This window comes from Saccoglossus kowalevskii, chromosome 6, assembly GCF_978046115.1.
Source record: "Saccoglossus kowalevskii chromosome 6, keSacKowa6.1, whole genome shotgun sequence".
NCBI classification, from domain to species: domain Eukaryota; kingdom Metazoa; phylum Hemichordata; class Enteropneusta; family Harrimaniidae; genus Saccoglossus; species Saccoglossus kowalevskii.
The window spans coordinates 6,227,273-6,254,210 of NC_140646.1; the positions used below are offsets into that span (position 1 = coordinate 6,227,273).

General features: G+C 35.4%; 1 protein-coding gene across 1 annotated transcript; it reads right to left on the reverse strand.

The window, feature by feature from the left end:
- Positions 1–2,870: 2,870 nt before the first annotated feature.
- On the reverse strand, positions 2,871–8,337 carry LOC100377563 (purine nucleoside phosphorylase-like). Its single transcript, XM_006814556.3, has 6 exons — positions 8,297–8,337; positions 5,438–5,607; positions 4,190–4,287; positions 3,925–4,100; positions 3,590–3,777; positions 2,871–3,190 (listed from the first exon to the last, which is right to left on the reverse strand). Exons 1-6 carry the CDS (start codon positions 8,317–8,319, stop codon positions 2,976–2,978), a joined length of 870 nt encoding a protein of 289 aa, XP_006814619.1. The 5' UTR covers positions 8,320–8,337; the 3' UTR covers positions 2,871–2,975.
- Positions 8,338–26,938: the final 18,601 nt, after the last annotated feature.

Consider the following 26,938-nt stretch of genomic DNA (forward strand, 5'->3'; position numbering starts at 1 on the left):
ACATACTGATATGAATATCCATATATGTATGTTGTCAGTCAGAAACATCTTACAACACATACTGATATGAATATCCATATATGTATGTTGTCAGTCAGAAACATCTTACAACACATACTGATATGAATATCCATATATGTATGTTGTCAGTCAGAAACACCTTACAACACATACTGATATGAATATCCATATATGTATGTTGTCAGTCAGAAACATCTTACAACACATACTGATATGAATATCCATATATGTATGTTGTCAGTCAGAAACACCTTACAACACATACTGATATGAATATCCATATATGTATGTTGTCTGTCAGAAACATCTTACAACACATACTGATATGAATATCCATATATGTATGTTGTCAGTCAGAAACACCTTACAACACATACTGATATGAATATCCATATATGTATGTTGTCTGTCAGAAACATCTTACAACACATACTGATATGAATATCCATATATGTATGTTGTCAGTCAGAAACACCTTACAACACATACTGATATGAATATCCATATATGTATGTTGTCAGTCAGAAACATCTTACAACACATACTGATATGAATATCCATATATGTATGTTGTCTGTCAGAAACATCTTACAACACATACTGATATGAATATCCATATATGTATGTTGTCAGTCAGAAACACCTTACAACACATACTGATATGAATATCCATATATGTATGTTGTCTGTCAGAAACATCTTACAACACATACTGATATGAATATCCATATATGTATGTTGTCAGTCAGAAACACCTTACAACACATACTGATATGAATATCCATATATGTATGTTGTCAGTCAGAAACATCTTACAACACATACTGATATGAATATCCATATATGTATGTTGTCAGTCAGAAACATCTTACAACACATACTGATATGAATATCCATATATGTATGTTGTCTGTCAGAAACATCTTACAACACATACTGATATGAATATCCATATATGTATGTTGTCAGTCAGAAACACCTTACAACACATACTGATATGAATATCCATATATGTATGTTGTCAGTCAGAAACACCTTACAACACATACTGATATGAATATCCATATATGTATGTTGTCAGTCAGAAACATCTTACAACACATACTGATATGAATATCCATATATGTATGTTGTCTGTCAGAAACACCTTACAACACATACTGATATGAATATCCATATATGTATGTTGTCTGTCAGAAACACCTTACAACACATACTGATATGAATATCCATATATGTATGTTGTCAGTCAGAAACATCTTACAACACATACTGATATGAATATCCATATATGTATGTTGTCAGTCAGAAACACCTTACAACACATACTGATATGAATATCCATATATGTATGTTGTCAGTCAGAAACACCTTACAACACATACTGATATGAATATCCATATATGTATGTTGTCTGTCAGAAACACCTTACAACACATACTGATATGAATATCCATATATGTATGTTGTCTGTCAGAAACATCTTACAACACATACTGATATGAATATCCATATATGTATGTTGTCAGTCAGAAACACCTTACAACACATACTGATATGAATATCCATATATGTATGTTGTCTGTCAGAAACACCTTACAACACATACTGATATGAATATCCATATATGTATGTTGTCAGTCAGAAACACCTTACAACACATACTGATATGAATATCCATATATGTATGTTGTCTGTCAGAAACACCTTACAACACATACTGATATGAATATCCATATATGTATGTTGTCTGTCAGAAACACCTTACAACACATACTGATATGAATATCCATATATGTATGTTGTCAGTCAGAAACATCTTACAACACATACTGATATGAATATCCATATATGTATGTTGTCAGTCAGAAACATCTTACAACACATACTGATATGAATATCCATATATGTATGTTGTCAGTCAGAAACACCTTACAACACATACTGATATGAATATCCATATATGTATGTTGTCAGTCAGAAACACCTTACAACACATACTGATATGAATATCCATATATGTATGTTGTCTGTCAGAAACACCTTACAACACATACTGATATGAATATCCATATATGTATGTTGTCAGTCAGAAACATCTTACAAAGCAAATGTATAATGTACACTAATTGTTCTAGTTTCCCAACAATCAATGTCAATTAATTGCTGACTAGGCTAAAATTAGAAACTTTTTATAAATAATTATCATCAGTCACTACCTAAATCGAGAGCAGCCACTGTTTGAAGTTGTGGTTTGCACAATATCTGCATTTACGTCAGATTTGTGTTGTTTTTTTAGAATGGTGAAATCAGTAAACGCAAGTTGTTGAATTCATTCAGTTAGTTAGTTAGTAAAAATAACTTTCCAGTATTAGAAGTAACTCGTAACATATTTGGAAACGAGGCTGGACACCAAGCTGATTGAGTAATACTTAAACAAACAAACAAACAAACACATAGTTATGCTATGACGTCACATTACATTCAATAAGTTCAATCTTAAATACTGGTATTGTGTTTAGTTGTCGTAAGAAAGTATTTAACTTCTTGAGCTAGTTGCCAGTGTAATTTCTGGCTGCTAGTAGCGGATTGATATAATCATAGTTTAATATTATTCAATTACCCCTAATGCTAATGGGTGTGTGAACACTGATATTGCACGTACAGTAGATCATCTATGCATATCATTATATACTTTATCAAATAAATTTTCAATTACTTGAATTCTATATAAAATTACTTAAATACAGAAAAAGTCAGAGGTTTCTATAATTATATAGTCTCCATGGGTCATCAGACGATGGTAGCACCTAGTCATCTGCAATTCGGGATACTGCAATCGATTGTAATAGTTGTATATTTTATATATTTTATTTTCTCAAATGTGCAGAAAATCGATAAGACATTTCAGGAGGGCGCCCTTGCATAAAACAGAACATAGCCTTTAGATGAGTTCATGGAATTTCCTCGTCGATCCTAGAGACAAGACGAGACAACAACGATCGGAAACCCCCCTCGCTCCTTAAAGCAACACTGTCTAAGTCAACGTCATGATCGAGGATCAGGTTGCCCGGGTGACCACTTTCTTGTCCATCTGTCACTAAGGCGATGGCACAGACGCGCATCCCACAAGCTTTTGCAATCACAATTTCTGGAAGCATATTCATGCCTATGAGGAAATACACAACGATTACAAAATATTGTCATATAATCATCAGATCATGAATAAGTTGGTTATGTTTAATGCGTTCAAATCAAAGTCACAAAAACTAACAAAATACATGTATTTATAAAAGAAACCTTCGACCAGTGTATTGCATGAAAATATTTTTCTGAAATGTTGAATTATGACAAATGTGAAAAAAATGCAACATAAAATGTAGGATAATTATAAAAGAGTGTTTAAGAGATTTCTATTTTACTGTAGAGGTCAGAATGTAATCGACCAATCCTTGTTTGTTTCACTCCCTCAAATTGTGGGGGTTTATATCATCTTATTATATTGCCAGAGTGGTAAGCCCAGGGTTTATATTATTGTAAGTGGTATAGTACAAATGACAACACTCACCAAGCATATCAGCACCAACCATTTTCAAGAACGTGAATTCCGAATTGCTTTCAAACGACGGTCCACTCGCCTGGACATAAATGCCTTCTTTTATGGAGTCTATGTCCAGTTCAGAACCAATGTGGCGACACAGACGACGAAGGCAATTGTCGTATACACCAGATATTCCAAAGAAACGGGGACCAAGTCTAAATAAGAGAAATAACATAATGAGTGATCTATTAGACGATGACAGTTTTAACTGTATATGTATAAAGGTGGCATTGAATGAAGGCTGCAATTGAATCCTACAGTCTGTATGATGGAAACATTTATGACTTTGAAAATAAACATACCTTGGGTCATTTATGCCAACTAATGGACTATCACCGGCTAATCCAGGTAGATTAATATGATCCTTGATTAACACGATGTCTCCTGCCTTGTATTTATCATTCAGTTTTTGTACTTTGTTAATAATAATGAGTGTCTCTGCTCCCATAAATGACATCACTCTCACCGGTATAGCCACCTGTAAAACAATATCCATTCAATCTACATATACTATATGTCTCAATTACACGTGCAATGTGGGTTGCAGAAAGCCAGCCAAAGCCATACCTGCCATGCTGGGAATCCTTCCATCTGAGTAACATTTCCTTTGCTGCATACTATGGTTTTACCACCTATATCACCAAATATCAAATGTGATTCATGACCTGCAAAATATAGAGGAGTAGGACAAATTATCATAACTGTTATTGTGTGTCTACAACACTGGAGTATTACTTTAATTTAATATACTTGTTACGGGCATACAATAACTGAATAAAATAAAAGTGTCTTGGAGATTATGTCTGTAAAAGAAGAATTTAAATCTTTTGTGAAATTAATCTACAATGTAGTGAGATGCCATAAAGATTTAAATCTGTTTACATTAAACAAATGGGGATAATTTTGTATTTTCGTGAAGTTTAAAATCATTACTGCTCTACTGTATTTTGGCCTGTATTATCTATCATTGACTATTAAAATATAAAAAACAAACAAAAAAAACAACAACAATAAAACAATAACATATCTTAGCATTCTTGAAATTATAAATCTGATTACGTAATAAAGTGCTTTTCTAAAATCCAATTTACTCATTGAGGCAATGGGGAGCAAAGGTGTGTGTGATGTTGGGGAATAGCCAAGTAAATAATTTAAAAATAAAGGACTGTGAAAAATACTTCTTGAAGAACAAAAGTAAGCGGTAATGGCAATTGTTGAAAATAATATAGACTAGTATAATTAATAAAAATGCGCCCTCACAGGGGAAATTGTGTAGTTTTACATGTTTCTAATGTGTAGCCACCAGAACAATAGAATCAGCCAGATTTCATTTATTATGTGTCAGAGCTGAATGTATTTATGTCTGATTAAACACTCCTTCAAGACGAACAGGGTCCTGGCCTGGTACATAAATGCAAGGATATTGCATTATCCAACCAATCAGCACCATATTGTACACCTGCAGTAGTGAAGGTTTATATTTATCTATATTTAACAGTATTCATATCAGAGAAAACAAGCAATAAGTAAAATGCCATGTATTGAAGGTATTTTCTAGTTAACTGCATACAAAATCCAAAATGACGAATGGCTTATGTGCTTAAAATACACTTCTATCTACCCTTCAACACAAACTTCCCAGTTAACTCTTGATCGAAATCTGATTGCGGTGTCACTGCAACATTTTAATTAAGACCCCACAATTGATCACGTGATTTTGTTACACCCCAATTTATATGTACAACTCTGCATCATGAACAAAATGTCCGATTAAAGAATGTAGAAGTAGAATTTGATGGTTTGCGATTTACTTACTCTTACTGATTGGGAACGTAGGGATATCAGCGTAAGAGACTGTTTCTTGGTTTCGTATGATGCTGGTTAGACTTTCAAACCCATCTGCTAGAACAATACCAACCTTGGGTCTGTATATAGTTTTGGATTCCAGTTCAGTTTTTATGGCTTCAATTTCTTCATAAATGTACCTTAAATAGTGTTACAAAAATGTGGTTGAGAGTTCAGCTTATTCATCATTAATAACATTATTTACATATAGCTGCAAATCAAGTAACGCTGTTTAATGCTAAAAAAGAAGGCATTGAAGGCAGCATAAATAAGCAGACCTGATTGAAGCTATGTATATTAATAAAATTAATAACTATATGCTATATTGATATGATAATATCTTTATTATAGCATTAGTTACATATATGTAACATCAATATTATTTAGGCATTACTGTTTATGCATATCAATGTAATCACATGACCATATATGGTCCAATGCCTTCCTTATAACATTTGCATGTCTACATTATTCACAGTGCTCGACATTTTTCAGTTATGTATGTTCGAGATCACATGACCATATGTATCACTCTGTTATATTAACCACATATTATTCTCATCTCTTGTCCAATGACTTCATTATGTCACTGGTTGCATGTCCTTATCATCAAATGTCGTTGAGCTATCCCAGTCATGCTTAATATTGAGTTAACATGACCATATATGGTCATCTGATATACCAGTCATATCTCTTGTCTAATATAATCACTGGTTACATGATCCTATCCACAGTCCTGAGATTTTATAGTTGTGCATAGTAATGAGGTTACATGATCATATATGGCCATCTCATTATTAGTCATACCTTTTGTCCGATGCCATCGTTATAGTACTGGTTGCATGTTCCTTTCAGCGACAGTGCTTGATATATGCATATTAATGAGGTCACTCGACCTTATATTGTCATCTGTTATGTCAGTCTACGTTTACTATTTTTTAGTAACCATGGTCACCTATATCTCTTGTCCAATAATTTCAATATACATTTGTTGCATGTTACTTAGATCACATGACACCCAGCCCAGCTACGAAATTCCAATTAAAAGCGAAAAAATCGAATGGCAACTCCCCATCTTAATATATTATGTTTTGTTCATTTAAATTACAGTGCATATTGTACAGGGGGTTCCCATGATGCATTGAAACAAATTCAACAAAACATTCAACAATCTTCTTATTCTGAACGGCTGAGTGAAAAGAAGCTTGAGATTAGAGTAGTCTGTGTAATGCCCAACTAATACAACATGCAAACCACGTGACTTTGGAAACATGATTTTCACACGGTAGACTGTGCATGTTGAATATCACGTCCATTGGACAAATAGATCATGAGTAACTGGTCAATGTTAAATACAAAATCCAAGATGGCCGCCGAACCATGTGATTAATACAAAATCTGAAAAAGATCACTGAAAAAATCATGTACTAATGGTTGATGCCTGAATGTTTTTCGAAAATTAAAAATGGTGGTCAAAATCACGCCAAAGTCTTTTTAGACCAGGATCCCCAGAAAGGGTTTTTCAAAATCCAAAATGGCGGCGAAGCACTGCCGAACTACGTGACTACCAAAAATGATCTATGAGCAACAATGACACGCTATGGCCATCTGACGCATGCGTAGGTGACGACCCTCCCGCTTTAATATGCACGGATTTCAATAAAAAGCTATTCCAGATCACCTAAGCACCAAGTTTTACTGAACTGCGGTCAACACACACCCACACGTATTTGAATGGTGACTACCAGGTATTAATAGCTTTTGTTATGAGAAAGAATTTCATTCTCACAATACAAGCCATATTTAAGGTGGAACTGACGTTTAGGATGAACTTTAAAGGGGGGTAGTCGCCGGAGGTAGTCGTCGCGCCACGCATGCGCGAGATATATGGGTCTCATATAAACAAAGATGGCGACTTTGACTGTTGCGTAGATCAACGAATACAAACTGAGACGTTACCAAGCTTCAATTAGGTATTTTCAGGTGATTGGAAGGTATCAAACGAGTCACCGGCGGTAATTAGTGCAAATCGCGCCCAAGTCAAACCTTATACTTGTGGATTTCATTAGAAGATGTCGCACATGCGCAGCGCGACGACTACCGCCCTTTAATATGGAATGTGGAATGAATCTGGAAGAGTAAAATTACGATTAGAAAAGTTGGGGTAACCAAGCTAACCAAGTTATTCCGTTAATACATAACAGAGAAACATTTGCATGTGTGAACACCATCCATAGAAGTAAGTGTTAACACACTGCAGATAGGTGAAAAAAACTTACAAAAACACACGGGGAACAATTTCTTGTATCTAAAGTCCATTTAGCCTAAACGCGTGTTCCATCTAAGCACAGTCCCTCTATCTATAGAGAGACTGTCATCTAAGTCATGATGAATGGTGTGCTTCGGTGTGTGACCTAGATAGTTGGCTGCGTTTAATAATCTATAAAAGATAAATGCTGAATGAAAGAGCATATGTCGCGTAGTTGTCATGCGTTTAAAATGAATTGGATCACGTAACAGATACAAGAGAGCCAATCATACTGTGTACATACGGGAACTTGTGTTACTTGTTCGCAGCATGGAGGTAGAAAAGAGAAGGAGTGAGGACGCTCTTTTCTACCTCCATGTTCGCAGTAAGTGCAGTAACACCGTTTAAGGAGGGCTTGAAATGTCAAAAATACGATTTTCTGTCAATGGAAACAAAGTGTGACTTTTGTGCCTTTGTCGCTCACTCTAAAGTAAGCTAATATAACTAGCGTACACCCTGTAATGACAGATACTAGGATTGGTTACAATCATGTACATATGATAACAAGCATTATTACTAACCTACCAGCAGCCTGGACGTCCATTGTACTCTTCGTATGTCGACGCTGGTTTACTTGAGAACTCTCACCGACCTGTGACCGTTCGACTCAGGGACGTCTTTTGCATGATTGTAGACTCGAGGTCACGCGATGTTTACGTAGCAGGCCCCATGTATATGTAGTGTGATAGTAATCTACCAGTATATTTATTTAATCATTTAAACATACGTTAAATGGGTATAAATGGATACATGCACACAAACAAGAAAAACTAAGGCATGGTTAAGCTAAAATAACAACAAAAAACTGAGTAAATTACAACAGAAATACAAGATATAGGACTGAAAAATCTAGAAATCGGTAAAATCTGCACATGATGACTACCAAGATAAACTAATTGTTCAATTATGCAAAGTACTAGTACATTGCACAATATTGCACAAAAATCAAAGCACGCGTTTTCCTTTCAGTATTTACTGTTAAATGCAAGTTTGTAAACCTATTTTCGATTTTAATAAATGACAATGTCATATAGGTGGCAGCTAACTTTTAGATTATTTATTACGACTTTCTACATCAAATATATCTAACAAATCGTTTATGAATGGGATGAATACATTTTGGCGTAAATCACGGCCTTGACTTCGGGTGTACGTGGAAAATATGATATTACTTAGAGGCACCTTTGTTTAAACTATAATAATATGCTTGCGCGGATTTAGGGGGAAGCACGCCCCTCCCGTTCGGTTGGTAAACAAAAATATCCTCGGCCACGAGATTCAATAGCAGTAGCTCCTTCCGTCACCAAATTTTCGGATCCGTCGTACACATTATGGGATGATATGGTACCACAGGAACGGTATGCTATGTGTGAAAACAGTAGACACCCTCCCCAAATTTTACACTTGATGTGATGGTGAGTAAATCATAGTTAATGGCCACACATGATTCCCCATTGCATATTGATACACTGCATATCTGCATCAATTATGAGGAAAAGCCATTACAGTGTTGAATTCCCAGAGTTATACTTAACAATCACAGCAGGTCTATACTACGAAATACTCATGAATTTTTCAAAATAAAATGTTTTTCTTAATATTTTATGTGATTTCTATTTTAAGTGTGTATTTTGATTCATTTTAACTTCATTATCACTATTTTGTAGTTATTAGTCACACACACAATTGTACTAGAGATTGTTGTGCGTTTTTTGATTTAGTTGCACTTATATTTTATTTTTGTTCTGTGTTCTGTAGTTGTATTGACCTTACCGCTGTACTTTCCTAAGTCAGTGTTGTGTCGGTAAATATACAATACTATACTATGGCACGAAACAAGTGAACAGTAACAATTACATTATATAGGCCCACATGGAGATATATAGTATCCGGAAATAGGGCTATACAAAAGTGAACCCGTGGCTTGAAAATTCACTGGAGTGATATTTTCTGGGGTTTACTCACACGTCACAGTCAGCTAGCGTACAAGTTATAATAAAATAAATGCGAATAATAATTTTCTGATGTTTACTACATTGGAGCAGCCATCTTGAATACGACTAAAAACTAAATAAAGAAATAGTCATCTGACTTTAAGGCCGTCGCTGATGGCCCGGCACAAGCTGATACGATAAAAATCAATGACAACTATTCCGCAGTAGAGAGGAATTACGTTTGTTATTACATTGGTATTATTCGGCACATTGGTAGTGAGGAATTACGTTTGTAATTACGTTGGTAATATTTGGCACCTTGGTAGAGAGGAACTACATTTGTAATTACATTGGTAATATTTGGCACATTGGTAGAGAGGAATTACGTTTGTAATTACATTGGTAATATTTGGCACCTTGGTAGAGAGGAATTACGTTTGTAATTACATTGGTAATATTTGGCACATTGGTAGTGAGGAATTACGTTTGTAATTACATTGGTAATATTCGGCACCTTGGTAGAGAGGAATTACGTTTGTAATTACATTGGTAATATTCGGCACCTTGGTAGAGAGGAATTACGTTTGTAATTACATTGGTAATATTTGGCACATTGGTAGTGAGGAATTACGTTTGTAATTACATTGGTAATATTTGGCACATTGGTAGTGAGGAATTACGTTTGTAATTACATTGGTAATATTTGGCACATTGGTAGAGAGGAATTACATTTGTAATTACATTGGTAATATTTGGCACATTGGTAGTGAGGAATTACGTTTGTAATTACATTGGTAATATTTGGCACATTGGTAGAGAGGAATTACGTTTGTGATTACATTGGTAATATTTGGCACCTTGGTAGAGAGGAACTACATTTGTAATTACATTGGTAATATTTGGCACATTGGTAGAGAGGAATTACGTTTGTAATTACATTGGTAATATTTGGCACCTTGGTAGAGAGGAATTACGTTTGTAATTACATTGGTAATATTTGGCACATTGGTAGTGAGGAATTACGTTTGTAATTACATTGGTAATATTCGGCACCTTGGTAGAGAGGAATTACGTTTGTAATTACATTGGTAATATTCGGCACCTTGGTAGAGAGGAATTACGTTTGTAATTACATTGGTAATATTTGGCACATTTGTAGTGAGGAATTACGTTTGTAATTACATTGGTAATATTTGGCACATTGGTAGTGAGGAATTACGTTTGTAATTACATTGGTAATATTTGGCACATTGGTAGAGAAGAATTACATTTGTAATTACATTGGTAATATTTGGCACATTGGTAGTGAGGAATTACGTTTGTAATTACATTGGTAATATTTGGCACATTGGTAGAGAGGAATTACGTTTGTGATTACATTGGTAATATTTGGCACCTTGGTAGAGAGGAACTACATTTGTAATTACATTGGTAATATTTGGCACATTAGTAGTGAGGAATTACGTTTGTAATTACATTGGTAATATTCGGCACCTTGGTAGAGAGGAATTACGTTTGTAATTACATTGGTAATATTCGGCACCTTGGTAGAGAGGAATTACGTTTGTAATTACATTGGTAATATTCGGCACCTTGGTAGAGAGGAATTACGTTTGTAATTACATTGGTAATATTTGGCACATTGGTAGAGAGGAATTACGTTTGTGATTACATTGGTAATATTTGGCACCTTGGTAGAGAGGAACTACATTTGTAATTACATTGGTAATATTTGGCACATTAGTAGTGAGGAATTACGTTTGTAATTACATTGGTAATATTCGGCACCTTGGTAGAGAGGAATTACGTTTGTAATTACATTGGTAATATTCTGCACCTTGGTAGAGAGGAATTACGTTTGTAATTACATTGGTAATATTCGGCACATTGGTAGTGAGGAATTACGTTTGTAATTACATTGGTAATATTTGGCACATTGGTAGAGAGGAATTACGTTTGTGATTACATTGGTAATATTTGGCACCTTGGTAGAGAGGAACTACATTTGTAATTACATTGGTAATATTTGGCACATTAGTAGTGAGGAATTACGTTTGTAATTACATTGGTAATATTCGGCACCTTGGTAGAGAGGAATTACGTTTGTAATTACATTGGTAATATTCTGCACCTTGGTAGAGAGGAATTACGTTTGTAATTACATTGGTAATATTTGGCACATTGGTAGAGAGGAATTACGTTTGTGATTACATTGGTAATATTCGGCACCTTGGTAGAGTGGAATTACGTTTGTAATTACATTGGTAATATTTGGCACATTGGTAGTGAAGAATTACGTTTGTAATTACATTGGTAATACTTGGCACCTTGGTAGAGAGGAATTACATCGCTAATAGTTGGCATTTTGACAGAGAAGTATTACGTTGGTAATATTTGTCACCTTGACAGAGAAGTATTACGTTGGTAATATTCGGCACCTTGGTAGTGAGGAATTACGTTTGTAATTACGTTGGTAATATTCGGCACCTTGGTAGTGAGGAATTACGTTTGTAATTACGTTGGTAATATTCGGCACCTTGGTAATGAGGAATTACGTTTGTAATTACGTTGGTAATATTCGATACCTTGACATAGAAGTATTACGTTGGTAATAGTTGGCACCTTGATAGACAGAAATTACATCGGTAATTTTCGGCACCTTGGTAGAGAGGTATTACGTTGGTAATTTTCGGCACCTTGACAGATCACGACATATCGGCTGTTGTCCAGCTTGAATGAATGATTGAACATTGAACCTTGCGTTATCAACTAACTATTGAACAATTGTCATTAATATTATATTAACATTTTTTTTTAATTATTGGACACGTAACTTAGAAATACACATGAAGCTCAAATGAACTAACAGAACATTGAAGACAGAACTAGACTTCGATGTTGACAATATCATTGAAATTTAGGTCAGAATCGATGATTACAATTTGAAAATAATTGCGTTGTAAATTTATTTGGTGGTCCTCAAGGTATTTAAATACCATTTATACCGTCAATTGAATAAAAACGCGTTATTTGTGCATATGTGGGCACACATCGTCCGAATCGCACGGTTTCGCTAAAGCCGGCCTTTCATAACCGGCCCACGAACCCGTGTGTGATCGTGTTAGGAAAAGCTGCATTTCACTGCAGTTGAATTGAGTCTTTTGATTGGGCGCGCCAATTAGCTGGTGCCACCAATCAGCATTGCTGTACCATAAATATGAGGGTCGGGGAGCTCATCACAGATTAAAACAATGGCGGTGTCACAATCCCTATGCGCATGCGTTCAAAGGGAGGCGCTTTGCATTCTAGGAATATTAACATGACGGCAATTCATCTCAAGAGTGTCAAAAACAACGCTAATGATATGCACGCTAATCCTCGCTGATTCTCCCGGAGTCGCGAACAGAAGGTCTATATTATATTCCAAAATTTCTTATTCCAACGTTGAAAATTGTCTGTGAGCAAGTGAATGAAGACGACGGAATGTCTAAATATTTGTACAAACGGTGTTTTAGTAACCTGACAAAACTGTAGAAACCGATCCAGTCGTCCTTCAACATTACGGTGGCCCATATATACAATCGGCGAAGAATGACCAAATTTCGGCGATCAATGACGCATTGCGACGATCAATAACCAATTACGACGATCAATGACGCAATTTTAAATATTCATTATACATCATGTCATAGATAGACAGATATATTGGTTTGACGATCCTATTCAAAATGGCCAAATGGTGGTCATTTTTGTGCTAAAAAATCATCAAATATCAAGCATTTATGGATGGATTTCGTTCAAACTTGGTACATACGTTAGACATTACAGGTTCCTGATGCACATCATTTATTTTTCAGATCGGATTCAAAATGGCTGTCTGGCGGCCATTTTGTTTTAATGAATGGGCTTCTAGACCCATATCTCCGACTTGTTTTGACTGATTATATTCAAATTTTAAATATTCATTATACATCATGTCATAGATAAACAGATATATTGGTATGACGATCCTATTCAAAATGGCCGAATGGTAGTCATTTTTGTGCTAAAAAATCATCAAATATCAAGCATTTCTGGCATTTATGAATGGATTTCGTTCAAACTTGGTACATACATTAGACATTACGGGTTCCTGATGCATGTCATTTTATTTTTCAGATTGGATTCAAAATGGCTGACTGACGGCCATTTTGCTTTAATGATTGGGGTTCTAGAGCCATGTCTCTTAAATGCTTTGACTGATTATATTCACATTTTATATATTCATTATACATCATGTTATATATATACATGTATTCAAAATGGCTGATTTTGAATGCTGTTCCAGAGCAATAATCCTCTCAATATGGACAAGTACTTGTTTGACGATCAGATACAAATGTCAATCATTTTAATGTTAACAATCATATTCCTGACATGGTTATATTCCAGCTATATTACTATAAACAAAACTATATATCTTAAATTTGATAACTAACGATATAACTAACGATATAACAATATATAATATGAGATATCTACGCTGTTAGCAATGCACATTTCAAGAACTGAAGATATCATTAGAAAATGAACAATGTGTATAGTATCCAAGCAATCGGGCTTGCTGTTTTCAACAATAATTCGAAAATGTCACTTTTTACCAAAAATGACAAAAATATTCATTAAAATTAGAGAATTAAGATATCACGAAATAAACAAATCTGAAAAAGGTCTACCTGAGGTACATATATGTATAGTATCAAAGAAGTTGAAAATATCACTTTTTACCAAAAATGACGGCATACAATTGTAGGCCCCCTAAGTTTGTTACGGTTTATGAATCAATATAGAATCACGAATGAAATAATTTTGATTCAGAACTGAAACATATATTTACCCTAAACACAATTCGGTGTATCAGAAGTAAAATGAATGACACAAAATGACAACCTTTTTTTAAACATATAAATTTGTGTACTGAATGGAATATAAATTGTACACAACAAAATGGCATCTGAATAATTAAATAGGAATTCTTTGAACAGAAATACGTTTGATGAAATCAAATACGAATTTTAGAAAATAAAATAATATTTTATGAAATGTAAAATAGAATTTACAAACATAAATTGCGTTTTATGGAATGAAATATGGATTTTACAAATGTAAATCGCGTTTTGTGGAATAAAATATGGATTTAAAAAAAAAAATTGTTTTTAATAATATTGCAACACTTGGCTTGCCATAGCAATGGATTCTAGCATTTTGGATTTATTCATATAACGAATACTTACACAAGCTGTAGTTCGTGGACGAACGGAGTTGACTACATGGCGGACGCCATTGAAGTGTGCAAAGCATTGTGGGTCCATCCTTTAAACTAAATCGCTGAAGTTGGTCATTGGTCGTCGCAATGCGTTATTGGTCGTCGCAATGCGTTATTGATCGTCGCAATGCGTTATTGATCGTCGCAATGCGTTATTGATAGCTGAAATTGGTTATTGATCGTCGCAATGCGTTACTGATCTTCGCAATGCTTTATTGATCGTCGCAATGCGTTATTGATCGCCGCAAGCGTTATTGTTCGCCGCAATGCGTCATTGATCGTCGTAATTGGTTATTGGTCGTCGCAATGCGTCATTGATCGCCGAAATTTGGTCATTCTTCGCCGATTGTATATATGGGCCACCGTAAGTCTTCCTGCAACATAGTCCCTATATCATTTCCCTCACATACAGCATTAAGCGCTGTTATGGTCAGTAAGCTCGTTAACAGAGAAAAAGCTAGCAACACGTTCATTTCTATATTCCACCATTTTAATTTCAATTGTTTTGTTAAGTAATTGTCGTTTCTATCTGAGTTGTGATTGGGTGATGCAAATGAGCCGAAGTAAATCTAATAATGTTGAGGATTAGACCGAATAAATGGTCCTTGGCTGGCGAAGATGGTGGGCACAGTAAAATGCTGTTTTCATATATAAAACTTCAAGAAGATTAAAGGGTGGCTGTCGTCGCGTCGCGTTCTGTTCGATATGGGACTCATAGCTACGTATACAACGCGTGTAAAATACATTGTTTATTTACAAGAAATTCGAACACGCGCTGCGCGACAACCACCGCCCTTCACTGGTTCCCCAAACACAATTGTGCAACACACACACATACTTGATATATATATTGATGGTTTGAAAGGTTTTACAATATTAAAGCAGGCAAATGTAAATTTACTAACAAATAAATCATATTATTTGTGTCACTTTTTGTCTAGGTTTCAGTCATTGAGCCTCCGTACATATTGTTGTCAATTAGGACAAAATCAAGCGTTCGTGATGCAAAATAACAAAGAAATATACCCCTTGAATCAAAACCGTGTTCACTCAACTTTTGAATTGTAAATGACAAATATACGTCTTCGGGGTTAACCTGTTAAAATAATGTAATTTGTTCAAGTAACAATCCATTAATTTAGTAAGTGCTTCATTGCTTGAAAATAACGGGCATGTTTAATACAATTGTATGATGTGAAACTTTCGATACCATTGGAAGCTGCATACTCAATTACATAGTGACATACACAGTGGGTTACACCACATTCAATTCACGGTTAAGAGTAATATAATTTTGAAAGAAAGGAGCAGGTGAAGAAAAACAAAACAAATGTACAATATACTAATTTTATTTGAACATATTACATTTTCGCAGAATTTCTACATCAAGCGCCAGTGGTGGGAGCAGCATAACCGACCCGAAGCTACTTAGAACTTCATTGCGCGTATTGCAATAAACCACATTACTTGTGAGTCAGCTGATCACAAAGGTACTATATCAATAATGCAGTAAATGAACACGTGATCTACCTGGAACGATCACATAGTATAAGACCGCGGTCTTCTGAGGTACCCCTAGCCTAAATACTATCGCGTCGCCAGGCGGTGTTTGGCAAATGCTCCCATTAAGTTAGCCATGAGTTATTTGAATGAAATGCATAATATCCTGTGCTGGAATAATACTTGGAACTAAAAAGGTATTATATAAGAGAAGTCTGAATCTGTCATTTAAATATAATAACACGTACATTAACTTTTTATTTATGTATTCAATTTACTGTGTAATTGCAAAATATGTTTTTATCATGAGTAGAAACGTCGTTGTCTCTTGGTCACGTGAAATGCACGTGACATAAATCCTAATGCCCAAAAAAGATGAACACTGTCTCGAATTCTAATTTGTACAATGTGTGACTGATAATTGAAAAGTAACATGAAAGCCCAGGAACTGTTGTCTGTAATATCATCACGTATTTAGAAAGCTATTGAGTATCTGAAATGTCAGATAACGTGAATTTAGGACAACTTAACGTTCACACAAAATCATCCATTTTGCCCATTTTCGATTGAATGTAAAATGTAATTGGAGTTAATGTGAAGTAGTGACGACATTCGAAATTGTAATTGGTCCACTGGTCTGAAAGTCACTTGAAAATCTGCTTCTTCGAAACCACTGAACACATAGATTTGAAATTCGGTTTCGAGCATATAGGTGTAAAGCACGTTACGTTTAAAAATCTATTTTGGGGGTTGGTCAGGTGGTTTGGCCGCCATTTTTAATGCTTCAACCGATCAACTTGATATGTAGCATGAACCATGTAAGGTCTAAGTTTTTTCATGAGAAAAACTATTACAGATCAATATCGTGGGTTGGCCGCCATCTTTGATTTACAACAAAAATTTTCACAATTTCGGGAATTTGTTTCTCATGGGTGCTTTACCCGATTAACTCGCTATTTGTGACTGACAATCGAGTTGCCATCCTATTGCTATCATCATTTAACTTCAAGCTTTCTAATAGCCGACTGAATAAAATGGAAACCTTTTCAACTGACCACATTGCGCACTGCGCTCGGTGTTTGAATGGCTTGATACCTACCTTTGCTTTTTTAAAATTAACGATGAAAGAAACCGGCGTGTTGTACCATAAATGTATAATAACTGCATTTGGTTTTAGTTTGTAAAAAGACAGAATGCAAATAATTACATCAAAACAATCCAATATAAACAATACAAAAGGGCTTATATAAAATATGACAAATATTACGTATAAATTGCTGCAACCTACTGAAAAGGTCAATGCATTATTATCAGAATTAATTTGATTAAAATGGCTAATATTCTGGGTAAAAATGACTGTTTTCTGAAATTAACACGAAGAGTCGACATACGAAATTATTATATTTGTTATTTAAACTATTTTAAGACAGTTCAAACCAGATATCTGCTTGCAAATTCTTAGACCATGAAATCCAAAATATTTACATAACGTGTCGTGCTAGTATTCGTATTCGACACCTTCGTACCCAATGCCGGAATTCGAAGAACTCAACATAAAAACTTGATGGCTGACTGGCTATCTGCTCCGCTGAAAAAAATATTGTTTCGGGTTACCATGATAATGGTGGTACAGACTCAAAAACAAAATAGCAGCTTTAGTCACACACTCAAGCAAACTAGATTGAGATGTGTCCGAGATTTTGACAAAAAGATTTGTACGAGGATAACAAAAATCACAAAAGAGTTAATAAACCGTTCTTGACGAAAAGTTACCCCAACTTTAAAATCAAATTCCTTGGCAATGAAACAAGATATTAAAAAAAATGGTAACTTTGGGCCCACACTCAAGCTGAGTAGAATGAGTTATGTCCAACATTTTTACTCCATGATTTATAGTGGGAGATACAAGTGATAAGGACAATCCTAGCGATCGCCAATAATTCAGGTGACCAGACCTGAGACAGCAATCAAAGCAAATAGTGTGGTACGAAGTGTTATCCCGTAGGTTTTGTGTGCTAAAATTTGTGTGTTTCAATTGCGGACCTTCTCGACCTAACCCACGCTTATTTTCATTAACGGTAAACCTATTTTTATGTACTTAGAGACAATTTAGGGGTTTTTGATGATGCTGATTCCATTTATGACACTTTCAACATGGTTAAACACATCTGTCATTTCAGTGATGTGACCAACTTTTTCTTTGGTTTTCAGGCACAGAAACACAACTGGTCCAATCTATTTTCAAATATCCTGCTACAGATATTGAAGGAGACTCAAACGAGTATTGGGAGAATATTCAATCATTTATATGTTGTAAACTGTTTGAGATAAAAGCATCAAGCTGAGACAAGACAAACAAGATAAATAGGCAGTCATGTTTGCGAAAAACAGCATATGCATTATCTGCAACGAGGGTGCCAACTCAACCAAGAGACTGGTAAATAACCCAGAAGTGATTGATGAACTTATCAAGTGTTGTAACGAGAGTCTTTGGGACAAATTGATATCAAAAAACTTACTGATCACTTAAATTCACTCAGTGAATCTGAACGCAAATCTGCATGTTACCATAGCGAGTGTCGAAAACCTGTTGTGAACAAGACCATGAAGAAAGGTTGAGGGGCAAGCAAACCTTGTCTGATTTGTCTGTGTATTCTGTACGAGGACCTGGACGCCCATCTAGTGCATCTGACTCTGCCCTGCCTAAGAGGAAGAAAATCACCCCCAAAGCAGAAGTTTGTATATTCTCGTCCTGCAGCTTTTGCTCAAAGATACTTCCGAACCACTCCACCAAGTTTTGTCAGACATGATGGGTGGAAACTTACTAGAGATAAAGCACGACTCTGTCAAAATTTGTGTGTCAGATTTAGAAGATGTTGGAGATGCTAGTGCCCTTGAAAATTACTATCATAGAAAATGTTTACGGTCTGCCCAAAGAACATTTGCTTCAACATATAGATGTAATGACCAGCTAATTCATTCTCTTTGTGACGAACAGTTACTTCTCTGTGTTCAAAATACTCATTACTCATTCAAAATACAGCATTACTCTGAATATGGCTGAGGTGAATGCTGCATACATGTTAATTTTGAAAAGGTATCAGGTAGAGATTTCTGAGATTTACCGAAAACATTTGAAAAAACTCATAAGTGAACGCCTTCCAAATGTTCAATTTGTCAAATCACTGCGCAGAAATGAACCTGACAGCATTGTTCTCCCAACAGCAGTTAGCAAAGCAATGGAAATTCGATCTGTTCGGCTAGATAATGATGAAACAATTGGCCTCTTGAAGAACATGGTCAACATTCTACGAGAGGTGATAATGCAACATCAGAACTGGTCATTCAATGGAAGCTTTGAAGATTTTGAAAATCCCCCACTACTCCAGTTTTTCCTCACCCATCTACTCTTTGGCAACCATGTAAATACAGTTTTTGGAATGCGCAACGAAGAAGTTGACAAAACAGTTGATGTTGCTTGCCAGTTTCTTATCCAGAATACTCGAAGTGATGGTCAAGTAAAACATCAGTCTCAGAAGAACCATGGTTTTCAGCAATCTGTTGAGACTCCACTCTCAATCGGTCTGCCCCTTGCTATTTTATTAACCTCTCAGAAGTCTACATTGGCAGTGACTATCACAGAATCCTTGACCTTGAGAAGCGTATGGAGCAAGGTGTTCTTCAAAGAATGAAGGAGACTGGGGGGTTTTGTTTGCCTGATTTTGTCAAGAAAGGTGTAAACATCTGGTTTGCTGTTGATAACATTGATCTCTTAGAAGACATGCTAGCAGGACAGAACACATTCCATGGTACAGTAGTAGTAAAATGGGGAACATGTCAACCCACCACTTGTCATCCCAGAGAAACTTGTCTCATTTGCACCACTTAAGTTTGAAGTAAAGTACTTGCAAGAGCCAATCATTCAAACAAAGCCAATACGATTTGAGGACTATGAGCTGGGAAAGCGAAAGTGTCTTACCTCAAATGATTACACTCACATTTGGGCACCTGCTAACCACCTCACTGCTGACGACAAACGACAGTGAAAACACAAATGAATGTTTAGGAGAACAGCAAGAGTCTTCCACATCACAAGACATCCATGATTGTGATGATTTTATTCTTTCAGTGAAAGAACGAAGCCACAAGGCTGTAAAACTAGCAAAGGAAGAAATTATGCCAACGTGGGCTAGTAACAAATCTCTGCTGTTATTACATTCCTTTCAGAGTCAAGACCGCACAAACTCAGAGGTGCTTGCTCCACTATTTAAGACATCACCTACAGATTATGCGACTCTGTACACTGTTCTGATGTTGACTCAGAGCATCTCTGCTTTTGTTGTTGGTCCAGAGAGAAGAACCCTCATAACACTAGACTTGGATCCTTACCAACGTGCACTCAAAATTCAGCAGTCAGTGGATAACATCAACTGGATCCTCCGAGCAGGTGTTCTTCATATTGCCTTTGCTGCCCTTCATGCTCTCGGTAAAACAATTGATGGAAGTGGCATTGACACATGTACCATAGACAGCGGAACATACACTTCTGCAGCTCTTCGTGGGATCTATGGTGGCAAGGCCTACAAGCGAGGTGTGGAGTACCATATTACAACCTATCTGGCAATCCTGATGATGAAGTTTGATGCTATTTCCTCTGTAATTCCACTTAAACCTCTCCATATCCCATGTACTGATTTTAAGAATGCACTCCATCAACGTAGACCTGATCCAGTCCTGGTATTCAGAAAATATCAAACAACGAGAAAAAGATACAGATTGTGGACAACTTGCTCAATTTCTCACACAGTACCTTATGCAAGTGGAAAGCCTTCTCCTTCTTATCAGCACTTGTCGCTCAAGTGACTGTTACTTGGCTGCATTAGATAATCTCATAAAGTATTTTTTCGCACATGATCTCCTTAATTATGCTTGCCTAATGCCAATCCATCTTGCTCAAATGAATGCTTTCTGGGGATGTTTCTGTAAGAGACAATGCTCTGTAGATCAGACACTCAATTGAGAATTACTGTACAGGCAATCCATTCACAGTTAAGACTCCTTTGTAGAATCTGGCTTCATCAGCTCTTGTACCAGAAAGTACAACGATCGACCTTCTACACTTTGCAGAGAAAGGCCAGAAGATGACGAATGAGCCATATGATTATAGCTGATGTCACATAAGACCTATGGTAGTAAATGGATAAACACAAATTACCCTATTGATTGAATTGACCAAATTCACAATATGGTGGAACACAAGGACGTTTGTCGGCAGTAACCCCATCTTCCCTTGGACTCGATGCGTCTTTAAACCAATCAGCGATGTATACTATATCACGTGATAACCGTAATAATAATCATGTGTAATACCTGCTCACTATTTATCATCGTTTGTGCGATAAAAACGTCTGTTCAAAGCACAATATTAAGACATCAATGTTTTTTATTATATTTATATATATATCAATGATTTCCCGACTTCTTCGTTTTTAAACTACAAAATATTCGCTAATGATGAAAATCTTTTTCACTCACTTAATAAAAGCTCACCTAACCTCACTAATGTACACACATGGTGATGTGCTAATAAATTAACAATCAATGCTAACAAGACTAATTACATGCTATTTTCCTCAGCCCAAAATAAACCAATCTCAACACTAGAACTGCAAATGGATGACAATATTCTACAGGAAGTCAAAGCTACCAAATATTTAGGGTTAATAATTGATATTACCTGGAAATCTCACTATAAACATGTACTGAAAAATTTCCTCCTTAATTGGTTTGATTACGAAACTTCGGCATTCACCTCCCAAATTTGCCTATGTCCTTCTTTACAATTCACTAATACTTCTTCATATATCTTATGGCTTAGAAGTATGGATCAACACTTATCATTCCTCTCTTAATCCTATATACTTCAACAATAAAATGTTCGCCTCATCTCATTCAAAGATAAATTCCCTCACTCATTATAAATGTATTATAAACTATCACAGTTGTCCCCAAGATTGTTTGACTAATTGGTGGTTTGACTGTTTTATTTATTTATTTATTTATTTATTTATTTATTTATTTATTTATTTATTTGTTTATTTGTTTGTTTGTTTGTTTATTTATTTATTTATTTATTTATTTATTTATTTATTTATTTATTTATTTATTTATTTATTTATTTATTTATAATTCTAACTTTTATACAGACGCCCTAATATCGCAGGTGTACTAAGTAATAAAGGGAAATAGCGTCGACTATCTTTTCTTCAGCTAACTGCTGTTTCCAGCCATATATGTTAAATTACTGCTATTTACTTACTCATTTAGCTGTTTACTAGATGCTCAAATCGACGGTTCTGAGCGTAGTTACGTCATTTGGAACTAAATTCATAAAATTTGCTTGTGTGTCGGAGCCCAACAGGCCGATATGTTCGGGACTTGAAAAACACAGGATCTGCATTGCCAGAGGTGAAAAGTGCACATGGATTACAAGCTAACGCACAGTGTTGGCGGCGTTGACACAAAAAAGAGCAGGCGAATTTGAAAGTATACATATTTGGGGTAATATCAACGAAACAATTTCAAGGTAACAACATCCCCCGTGATTTACGATCGAGTGGTTGAAATTGACGAATGTGAGTTGTGCTATTTTGCATATATGTTCTATGTGAGAGCGTGTTAACCGAGTGTGTACATTTCTAAAATGAACATGCGCTAATTCCGTCGCGCATGACTTCTACTCTCATCAATCAGGGTAACTGTCTGCAATTTTGAAACCATAGCAGTCTAGAAATAACGTTAGGTATTTTTTATTCATATTTTAAATACAAATCATTGAAAACTATTTATTTTGAAACTGACCTTAATTGTAAAATGTAAACACGAAGCCGCGGATTGTTTCCCAATCAAAAGTTCAGGTTAATGCTAATGCTAATGCTACACGCAACCACGTGATCCATGTGAATGATATTAGATTAGTAGTAAATCTGTTTCTGCAATAGTTATCAGTAAATTAGAGATGAGGTTAATTAATGAGGCCATGTGACAGTTAGTAGTTTATTTACCTATGTAGACAACGTCAAACTAGTAGCAAAATTGTTATCTGTAATATATATCTAGAGTTAAATATGCACATAACTAATCAGGACACGTGACCAGCTAATAGTTTAGCTATATGAAGACAATGTTCCGTTTATAGCAAATATGTATCTAAAGTAGTTATATATGAATGAGTTGTCTACAGAAATAATGACATATTCATCCAAATATTTTAAGAATAGTTTATTCAAATATTCATGTGAACAATATCCAGTTTGTAGTAAATGTGGACATTAGATAGCACAATTAATGACCACATCATGATATCAGTTCCGGTGCCTTCATTATAGAACTGGTATCGTGTCCTATCTGCAACAGTGAGGTAGGCATATTAATGAGGTCACATGACAATACATTGTCAATTGCTTGAGATATTTCATTTATGCATACTATTAGGACCACATGATCTTATATGGTCGTTTCATATAATTGTCATATATTTTGTCTGCAACCTTCGTTATAGCACTGGCTGCATAGCCCTGGATAGTTCAGTTATACCTAATATTGAGGACGCCATCATCACCAGCCAAGGTTTATTCATTCGGCCACTACCAAATACAACTGCGCGTGATCTCGTGCGTTTCCATGGTAAATGGAACACGAAGTCGCGTAATTTTTCAGTTACGCTATGACGCCATGAGGCAGAATCTATTGATTAATTTTGAAATTCACAGGTTCGTTGAGACGGCCATAGATGGTCGGCTACCGCATAATTTTCATTGACGACTTTTTGTTTCTAGAATAAATTCCAATTTAAACAGGATTCTCTATAGTATTTAACTGCCTGTTGTTTTACTCTGAAATTAAAGTAATGTCGTCCAGGTAACATTTCGGTATAGCTTTCATAGTACATATATCATATTGTTTCAATTTTAATGTATATTTTACGAGTATATAGTTAATTTCCACTTATTTTATAATATGACGTAGAACAGTAACCCACCAGGACTCATATATATACCAAGTTTGAAAAAAATTGGCCGAGGCATAAATGAGATACTATTGTTGACTTGTCCAAATGTATATTTTTGGTGTTTTGGTCAACAAAGTGAAACAAATCAACGTGCATATGTAGGCCATTATGGCTTGTCTTTCTACCATATTTTAACAAAATTGATGCCAGTCGACGAAGGGACGGAACCTAAACCCATAAGTCCACGTTTTAAACCGTTTGCGACGATGGATAACATGGACAATAACACATGCTTGAAAAAAGCTGAAACTCATCAATAGAGAGCAGCAAATATGTGTTTTCTTACACAGTAATGTTTTTTTTTATTTTCGCTAAATTATGCCTTATTGTTGTACTGCACAAATTAGCACCAAGTAATACGTGATGCTAGCCTCTGATAATTCTTGCTCTCTGCTATCCCACCTATGTTTGATCAGTTTCAAGGTTATAATGAGTGTCAGATGATATACCCACACATTGCTAGCTGAAAAATCATTTAGATGCACTTTACCAAGTCTTAACACAGGTGACATAGTGTTCATAGTGCAAACCAAGGATCTAGCTGATTGCTTTATTTTTTTATAGAATATACTTGGATCTGAGGAAGAGATATACTAGTGCTAATCATGCCAATACACACTTTGTTCAAAGAAACAATACTACAGTGAAGAGTGTACAACAAATCTGTTCGACATGAATACCTTCAACTAGATTAAGCTATTGTTTACTTTGATGAGAATATTCATTGACAAATTGTTCAGTTGCTGTTGATACAAACACTGTGAAAATAGTGTATTTATACCCTTCACTGCTTGGCAATGAAATAGACAATAGGACATAATGACAATGGTTATAGTGATGTAATTACTATAGTTATCTCAGTAGTTGATGGATAGGTGGCATTCCTCATATCGAAAATCATGTTTGAAATATGTTTAAAATTCATTGTTGTTATTTTGTATATGTTTGAATTATGCTTTTACTTTCAATTTGGTAAGTGTCCCTACAATGACTGGATACCTGAACACTGTAACCAACATTCCATTATATGTATATGTCAGTAAACTAGCCTTCGTACAAGCCTCAACTTTGGATGACACAAAAGAACGTTACCTACTACTACATGAGGTATTAGTCCAAGTAACCACTGATGCAGCTAAATTCAAAGGTACATTTAGTCACATGAGAACGCAACGCATTTACCAGCAACTCACCGTACTGCGTAGACCCATGATACTACTAAAAAGGAACATGTAACCATCACACACAGTTACACCGAGTCATTCCCAGTATACTTCTGGCCGCTCAAACCTTTGATCAAGTGTGTTTAGTGTCACAAACTACAGATAGTGTACTTCAAAGGAAGGCTGCGAGAAAGAAAAAATGTGTTTACCATGCTGTAATTGACTACTGTTGTATCCATGATTTACCCCTATTCTTTACAATGCAGAGTTGTTGTAAGACTGATGCTGCAATTGCCATATCCCAATAAAAGGAGACATCTTCAGCTCCGAAATTGCAAGACCAAATATCTGCTGCTACTGTCTTGGAGACTATGTACTCACTATCTGTGAAGCGCACCTTCCATTCACCATAGAGCACAGCACATACATCATTTAAACTTCAATAATATAATTGAATAAAACATAACAATTTGAATATTTTTATTATTTGAATTATTGTTCTAGACGTCTGTTATTTACCAAAGGTTACCAGGTGTCAATATCACCTATTGAGTGCAATACTTGATATGAGGCAAAGCTAAGTCATAATAAAATGTTTTATGTGTAGTGGCAGATATCCCGTACTTAAGGGATAATGAATTAAAAGTGAATGGCGACCCTGAAAAAACAATATCTTCGCCTATTTAATTATGTCCACCAATAAAAATCATATTTCAACTCATCAATATCTGAACTACCCTACATATTGCTACCAACAGCACGCATCTTTTTAGGCATTATTGCTCTATATACCACCATCAGTTCATTTTTATTTAACTACTACTGGGAAAGGACCATTTCGAAATGTCTGGTTATACTGATTCATATCTGAAGATTAAGATAACCCGCTACCCATGTTTTTTATAATATAAAACTTCACTGATTCACATTGTCTTGCAAGGAATTATAAAAACATGTGCAATTCTTATTGGTGATACTATGGTACCTGTCAAGAAAACAATACCACACATTCATTCGAAACTTTATTGTTTATGACATGGCATGCACGTTGTGTGGTTTATGCTGGTGAGACTGGAGATAAGCATATTAATATAAGAGAGTATTTGACCACAGATCAGGCATCAATAACAACACCAACACATGTCAGTATGGTGCGAATTATAGGGAAAATATACCATAGCTCCAATAGT